The sequence below is a fragment of the Pinus tabuliformis genome, chromosome 2_2 (genome assembly GCF_031772625.1).
Source record: "Pinus tabuliformis cultivar Carrire ecotype Pingquan chromosome 2_2, CPIR1, whole genome shotgun sequence".
NCBI lineage: Eukaryota > Viridiplantae > Streptophyta > Pinopsida > Pinales > Pinaceae > Pinus > Pinus tabuliformis.
In genome coordinates, this window is record NC_142300.1 from 254119047 (window position 1) to 254127889 (window position 8843).

At 35.9% G+C, this 8843-nt stretch overlaps 1 protein-coding gene across 1 annotated transcript; it reads left to right on the plus strand.

The window, feature by feature from the left end:
• Nucleotides 1-6409: 6409 nt before the first annotated feature.
• Nucleotides 6410-7163, plus strand: LOC149192250 (uncharacterized). Its single transcript, XM_089406878.1, has 2 exons — nt 6410-6588; nt 6734-7163. Exons 1-2 carry the CDS (start codon nt 6410-6412, stop codon nt 7161-7163), a joined length of 609 nt encoding a protein of 202 aa, XP_089263004.1.
• The last annotated feature ends 1680 nt before the right edge of the window (nt 7164-8843 follow it).

The following is an 8843-nucleotide window of genomic DNA, read 5'->3' on the forward strand; positions in this document are numbered from 1 at the left end:
GCTCTTTTCCGTCGCACCTTATTGTGACTTTGGAAAATTAGAAACATTGAGAAAAACATATAGTTTCCGGTGAAAGCTAACTTCAAGCCATAAGGTTTGGTTTTTTTTTGCATGTCTATGTTGGGTTGTGTGATTTTTTGTTTTATAGGAAAAAAGAGCTTTTTCAAGTAAGCACACATCCCAAAGCTTCAGTGATTAAAAAAAAAAAAAAAAACCCTTCCTCTTTTCCAAAAATCACTAATCTTTTAAACTACCTCACTTGGTCCAAAGTTACTTTATGAGAATAGAGGTCTTGGGTTCGAGTATTTCTTTTTGTTGAGTCACTTTTTCAAAACACACATGTAACTTATGTTTTAAAGTTACTTTATGTAAAAGTGTTTTCACCCATTATAAAAAGTGAGTCACTTATAATTCTAAAGTCTCTTTATCTTTTACTTAAGGTACAATTTAATGAGTAGCTCATAAAGTACCATTGTAAAACTGACTTTCGCTTATTTATAAAAGTGGGTCACATAATGTTTTTTTTTTAAGTGAGATAATTAGATTAAGTTTGGAAAGGGGGTGTACTTTTTTAAATATAAAATCATCATTCACTTCCACAGATTCACGCACTTCGTCGGCATATTCAACAAATTTTCTTCAAAAAGCCATAACTTCTTCATCCGAAAGCTGTTTTCAGAGCCGTGTTTTTTGAATCAACCTATTTTTTTGAGATCTTTCCATTGCAACACTTAGTTTTAGCATCTACAACTTTAGTTTCTATTAAAATGGAAAGTCCATGCCAGGTTATTCTTGACATCACCAACTACTTCCATATCGCAGAACTTGATACCCCTAATGAAGTAATGAAACAACTCACTAATGTTTTTGGAATTAAAAAAGAAATTAGAGCCCATCAAATCGAAAATGAGTTGCTTACGTTGGACCCCAATAATTTTTCTTCCATTGAAGGGTTTTTGTGTAAGCTCAAGACCCTTAGACTTCTCTTGGAAGGTGTTAAGGATAAGAAAGGAGGTGGTAGCCTTATCTATTCCATTCTTACTAAGTTGGGACCAGCCTACCCTGTGTTTGTTTCCACCTTCCATTCTACTAGAGAAGCCTTTATTTCTCAAGGACAAGACTACAAGTCTCCCTCTTTTTATGCCTTTTGTGATTCTTCAATAAAAGAGCAAGAAAAACTCTTACATCTTGGTATTTTTAATCTTGGAAACTCTTCTAAGAAATCCTTAGCCACCCAAAAACAACCAAGTTCAAAGAATCCTAAGAAGCAGTATCCTAAAAGAATGGTCCTAAGCCCTTTCAGTCTCAAAATGAAAAATCAATTCAACAGAAAGATAAGGCAAATAAAAACAAAGGGAAGAATACTGATAGACATTACAACTTTTGTAATCGAGATGGCCACTTCGAATCCAAATGCTTTAAGAAGATGGAAGCCTCGGAAGCAACAATGAAGAAGCATAACATCCATTTGGAGAAGTCTTCAACTTCAACTTCAAGTTCCTGAATTACACTTTCCACATGTGGTTGTCAAGCATCTCGGTCCGATTATGCACTAAATGTATCTTCTTCTTCTCATTATGATGAGTAGCTCATTGATTTTGGAGCTTCTTATCACATGGCCAAAAATAAGGCCATGTCTTCTTCTTTAAATGATTGTAACACCAAAAATATATATGTTGGTGATGATAGATCTCTTAATGTTGTAGGGACTAGAACTGTTCATCTAGACAATGGTCAATTTAATGATGTATTCTGTGTTCCAACCTTATCCTCCAACCTTTTATCTTTATATCAGATAAATCATTTAGGTGAAGGTAAAAGCAGTGAATTGTCACCTCATGATGTTGTAATTAAGGACCTAAGAGACCCTAGATAGACTTTAGCTACTGGCATTGCTAATGATTCTACAAGGTTGTATAATTTTAACTTTGGGTCATCAACTCTTCCCTTGGTATTTTTTGCTCATAATGATGAAGTGAGAAAGCTTTGGGATGATCGACTTGGTCACTTGAACTATTGCTCCCTTCAAATATATATAGAGAAAATATGGTGACAGGTCTTCCTATGGTATCTTGCAGAGATGGTGTTTGTTCCAGATGTGTACTCACGAAACATCATCAGGATAATTTTGAAGAATGTGCCTCTTGGCACTCCTCAACCCCTTTACAACTTGTGGATATATATTTATGTTGTCCACTTCAAGTTGTTTCATTCTCTGGCTACAAGTATTTCTTAACTTTCATTGATGATTTCTCAAGACGCACTTGGGTATACTTCTTAAAACTCAAGAGTGAATTATTTAACATGTTCTAGGCCTTTAAGGCCTTTGTTGAGAACCAATTTGGACATCAAATTATTAAGCTAAGATATGATAATGGCGAAGAATATGTTAACAACAAATTCATCAACTTTTACAATGAGCATGGAATTCAAATGCAACATATTGTTCCATATACTCCACAACAAAATGGTGTAGCTAAAAGGAAGAATCACACCTTAAAGGAAATGGCTAATTGTATGCTTCAATCTAAAGGAATTGGTCTTAATTTTTGGGCAGAAGAAATTAGTTGTGGAAACTACATAGTAAATCGCACTCCTACTAAGGTTTTAAAGAATATCACTCAAGAAGAAGCATGGAGTTCAATTAAACTAGATGTAAGTCACTTTCGTGTTTCTGGAAGAGAAGCATGGGCCCATATTCCAGATGAGAAACATAAAGCCTTAGAACCTAAGAGTGAAAAATGTATTTTTGTTGGATACTCTGAAGATGTCAAAGGATATAAACTTATTTCACCTAAATCCAAATATGTTATATTTAGAAGAGATGTAAATTTTGTTGAAAATATATCGGCCTACGAGCCTAGTTCGGCAGATGTGCCACCTCTCTCTATTACTTCTACTTCTAAAAATATTTCTTCTTCAGATGATGAGAGAGAGAATGACAATCCTCCCCCACCTTCTCAAGATCCTCCTTTAGCTCCTTAGCTTCTGAAATGGATCTGTGCTACTCGGGATGCAGTAGGTGCTATTGCAAATGATCCTACAGATCAGCGACATACACATTCTAAATTCAATAGAGCCTCTTCTTTACTAGCTCAAGCTTCATCGAATTATGATCCTGAAACCTTTTCAAAAGCTTTAAGCCATCTAGATTGGGACACAACTATGAATGAAGAATATCGTTCATTATTGGAAAATGATACATGGGATCTTGTTCCACTTAGAAAGTGACGAAGACCTGTTAGATGCAAATGGGTTTACAGAACCATGTTTGGACCAGATGGGAAAGTTGATAAACATAAAGCTCCTCTTGTTGTTAAGGGTTTTTCACAAGTTGAAGGCATTGACTATACTGAAACCTTTTCCCCTATTGCCAAAATGAACTCTATCCGAATTTTTCTTTCCCTTGCTGCCTCTTTCAAATGGGAAGTCCATCAGATGGATGTTAAATCTGCCTTCATGCATCGGGACTTGCATGAAGAAATCTATATGGAACAACCTCTTGACTTTATACAAACAGAATCGATCCTTGTATGTTGGCTTAAGAAATACCTTTATGGTCTCAAGTAAGCCCCTCGGGCTTGGTCTGCCAAAATGGATAGATTTCTTTTAGATACTGGCTTTTCTAGGTGTCATTCTAACAAAACTGTCTACACCAAGAAAGTGGGTAACTCTCTTATCATTCTTGTTCTTTATGTTGATGATCTTATCCTTACTGGTAGTGATCCCAACCTTATAAACCATGTGAAGTACAACCTTAAAAAGAAGTTTGAAATGATAGACTTAAGACACTTGCATTATTTTCTTGGTCTTCAAGTCTTGCAAACCAAGGGAGGTATTTCCCTTTCCTAATCCAAGTATGCCTGTGATCTTCTATGCCATTTTCACATGGAAGACTGTAAGCCATCCCCTTCTCCCTTTTATTCCGGAGCCAAACTTTTAGTCACTTGTACTTCCCCTGAAGTTGATGCTACCTTATACCGTCAGCTTGTAGGAAAACTTTTGTATTTGACCCATACCCATCCTGACCTTTCCTTTGTTGTTGGCGTTATTGCTCGGTTTATGCAAAGCCCACATGAAATTCATTGCAAAGCAGCTAAAAGAATACTTCGTTATGTTCGAGGTACAATTTAGTTTGGGATTCATTACAGTGCAGAAACATCTCCTCTATTGGTTGGTTTCACAGATTCCGATTGGGCTGGTGACCCTGATGATCAGAAGTCTATTGCAGGTTATGTCTACACTCTTGGTTCTGGACCTATTACATGGGATTGCAAGAAACAAAGTGTCATTTCTCTTTCTTCAACAAAAGTAGAGTATCATGGCACTGTAGAAGCTAGTAAGGAAGTCTTGTGGTTTCGATAGATCCTGTCAAAGTTTGGCTTTCAGCAGCAACATATGACTACACTTTGGTGTGATAATCAAAGTTCCATTCAACTATGCGAAGATCCAGTCCAACATCAGCGCAAAAAACACACTGAACTACACATGCAATTCATAAAAAAGCTCATTCATGACCATGTCCTTGAAGTGCAATATTGTTCAACTGATGATCAAGTTGCAAACATATTTACAAAGGCTCTCACAGTCTCACAGAGGCGAAGTTTACTAAACCTCGATTTATGGTTGGAGTTCAGGAAGTTGTCACTAAGGGGGGATAGGTTCTAATGCCTCCTTCCTTCTCATATCGTGTCATATTCGTATATCTTTCAATCCTGTCCCAACTTGTTCTTAATGGGGAATGTTAGGATATTCCGACACATAGGAAATAGTTAAGCATAACTTGGTCTAGTGTAGAGTTAGGTAAAGTGTGTTTCTTTACTATGCACTTTTGTAACTTACAATCCAACGGTCACGATATGTTCTAGACATAAAGTGATCTCACAGTTCATTCTCTCCTTCGTATTACCAACACTTGATCCGTGGCTTAACACCCGATTGGTCCATGATATCTATTTAAAGAGCATGGATGGTCATTTGTAGTGTGACCGTTCATGAGAGAAGCTTACGTAAATTTTCATTCTTTTATTAATAAATTGCTAGAAGTACCCGCGTTGACTCAGACGGTGGATTGTTTTTCTATTTGACGATTTTAACCACGTCAAGAATACCGATATATTGATATGTGATCTATTTGTGAGTGGTGTCCTTTAATGCTTTGTGTGAAAAACTTACCCTATAAATTCCTAAAATATAAAACTTTAAAATATTATAAAAAAATAATTACTTAAAAAAATAATTTAAAACACAAAGTAATAAATATATTAGAAAATATTATAAATCTAGAATTATAGTTAATACTAAAATAGTAAAATCATATTTATTTTCCATTTTGAAATACAAACTCCATTCTTGAACCTAGATTGAAAAGTATATTTTAGATGCATCCTCCTTTATTCATTATAATCTACATTCGAAGACAGTGCCTTTTTGATGAAATGGAACATCATGATGCAATAATACCATATCATGTTGACATAACAGTACCACTTGAGATTAATCCTGTCACACCTTACAAACTTATTATGTACAGACCATTTCACTATCTTCTCTATGAAATGCACATGCACACCGTGTCACTATCTCCCCTGTGATTTGTAGGGATTGAGGATTGAAGTTGACGTGTCAATCAAAATTAAAAAAATATCAGAGATCCATGGGAGTGACATGGGCAGTCGCAGAAGAAAAAGTTTCCTGTCTCTCTACTGTCTATAAGTGGGTGGGTCAACGCTGATCATATTCTCTCATATTTTCGGGGCGGTTGCTCATTCTTGTCCACATGAACTCCTCTTTTCTCCCCACTCCCGATGCTGTTTGTAACCGCCTCACCTTTTCATTTGTGATCAACCTAGGCAGATATCCCGTCTGTAGCTGCCGCAGGCCCTCCATTCCCATCCTCTTTCTCGGTCTCCTCAAAGTTTAATCATCATCTTGCACCTTCCAGGCCTATCACTATATATTATATCTTATATTATATCTTTAATGAAGAAAGCAGTCAGGAATATATTCCCAGGCCAACTTTTCATTTTCTATGTTTAGTTTATTGTATGCAGTATGACACTATTGTAGAAATAAATTGTGTCTGTGTACACTGAGAGCTTTTCCAGTCGTCTAGCAAACGGTGCAGTATGACATTTTACTTTATGGAGGTCAGTCAAGCAATAGTTGGGTTTTGTGCTCTGCAGAATTTCCGTGCCTCCATCCCCACCATTACTTGTACTGCATGTGTCATGTCTGCTCAAGTTAAAATCCAGAGCTCTCAAACATACCAAACGTGATGCACCTAATGCCCATATAGTTATCAGACAGAATACCTGGGAAAATGGATCTACCCATGCCTTTCACCGTACCAATGCTGTAAGATTCGTTAGGGTTCTCGTCATAAATTAGGGAAGCTGCATGCATTTCCATGGAGGATAATCTGGGGCGTTCGAATAGTATGGATCTCCAAGGACTTGAAACAAAATATTCCAGTTCCAAAATGAATAGTAAGAAAAGAAAAGGAAGAGAATGCTGCATGTGTGGCGACGTTGGATTTCAGGAAAGATTGTTTAGATGCCATAGATGCAACAACCGATTTCAACACATGTGAGTTCTCTGCGACCCAATAATTTCGTATTCGATTACAGTCATTCCCTCTGATATTCTGTAAATTAGTTGTTTTAATTCTGATATTTTGTAAATTAGTTGTTTTAATTCTGATATGTGCATTATGAAACCTGCAATGTTGCAGATATTGCAGCAGGCTGTACTCTGATCAGTTCGAATTAGACGGAATAAGTGTATGTGACTGGTGCCTAGACTTGCAAGCAAAAGAGAAAGCAAGCTACCAAAGAAAAGATTTATTGCACAAAATGGGAAATAGGAAGGCCAAAGTGGTAGCTGCCAGTGAAGTTGTCTCCAGGTCGGCATCCACAAATGTCATGAAACAACCTGCATCTGTAACCATTGAGAAACCCAGCAAGAATAATGCTAAGCCTACCCTTAAACTTCACGTCAAATTCGGTGGCAGCAAACAGGACCAGTCAAATCAGGCGTCTCTCACAGGAAACGAATTATCTACTGAAAGCTGCGAAAAGTTGGCGCGTACTCCTTCTCAGAGAAGCTCTACCAAAAGTGGATTGGGTCGTCGGTTCAAGCTACTCTCGGACGTGCTATCATGATAAAGCCAAATATTCTTTCAGAGTCGTCTACAGAGGCTGGAAATGGCCAGAAGGTTAAAAAAATTCAAAAAAAAAATTACAAAGAATTTCAAAAAATATTGTAAAAGCATTGTTTGAATAATGTTTTTTATGGCGAAAATTGATTCAGCAAAAATTTGAAGACACTTAAAATTATGAATTTTCACAGTTTTTATTTGGATTTACAAAAATCCTTGTTCAAATTTTTCAAAATAATACCAAAATTTCCATAACTTTCCAGGCAAAAATGCATAATTGTTATACTAGTGTTCTTAACAAGAAAGTCATATCTTGTGTCCGATTTCCTATTTAGTATCTGATTTAGTTTCGACGATGTAGTCTAATGGTTAAGTGAAAATAATTTTCCTAAAAAATATTTTAGTTAGTCAAATTTTAAATTCGACAATTAGTCCATCCCTGAACCAAACTATATATACCCAAAAACTACTCCAAACATAATTTCTCTGGTTTAAAAAAAACCATTGTTTAAAATAATTTAAATGAGTTACATTTCTCATTATGAATACCTGTAACAAATATTGTAATGAATACCTGTAACAAATACAGGTAGCTGATGAGTGGCTCTGTCGAGTTGTCTTTGTTGTAAGGATTGCTTTGGTTGTCAGGTAATGTTAAAAACTTCATTCCACCAGTGAAATTTGGATGAGTTAGAGAATATAGTAGAGATTTATCTGAACCTCGTGAGGATACAAATTCTGTATTCAAAACCTCTCGCTTCTCAGAGGTCTTCAATCTAGATTCTAAAATACTTCATATTAATTTATATGGTTCTACCCGTTTTCAGTGCAGATTTCAATCAGAAGATTGGCATGGTTGAGTAATTAGTGTTGGATTGTCACATGGATTCTTCTGTTTCTCAATCAAACATTCGCTCCACGTCAACTACGCGACATTCGAGCAAAAGGGTTTCTGCACTTTCGAATTTTTATGGCTGGTTCCACTTATTTTCTCCCGGAGTTGTCTATAATGCGACTTTTTGAGATTCCGGTGACGGAATCCGGCGGAAGAAATTGAGATGAAATCATGATTTGTTGCAGTTAAAATGGTTTTTTAGCTGCATATTCGGATTCAGCACCCTGAAAAACCCCTGGGACGCTTTCATTGTGCAGAAACTAGTTATCAAACTTCGATTTCAATAAATTACTGCCGGATTTTGACCGGAAAAAATCGCCGAAAAAGCTTTCAAAAAATCGCGTTAAAGACTACGGCATTTTCTCCCGGCCCTCTTCATCCCATCTTGTTTCGATCTTAGCAACCGCTATAATGAATGGGATGCTTATTGGATTTTGTGACAAAAGTGAAAGCTCTCTTCCCTATAACTACCATGATCACGTTGATGAAATTAAGGACTCTGGTTCAATTTATAATAATTGGGAGAGAATTAATAGCTCGAAATTCTTGTAGTTTTTTGGAGATCGATTTTTCCGGAGACATATGTTGTTTTAAATCATTTTGTTTATATGCTTTGGATGCCACACCACATTAAATTTATTTGTATATTAAAAAATTAATGTTAATAAGATATTATTATTATTATTTAATTTTAAGATTATTGTTCAGCTATTTAAATTATTGTTTGGGGATTTGACCGTTAAGTTTTTATTTTATTTTTTTGGTTTTCAGTTTATTGTATTTTGAAAT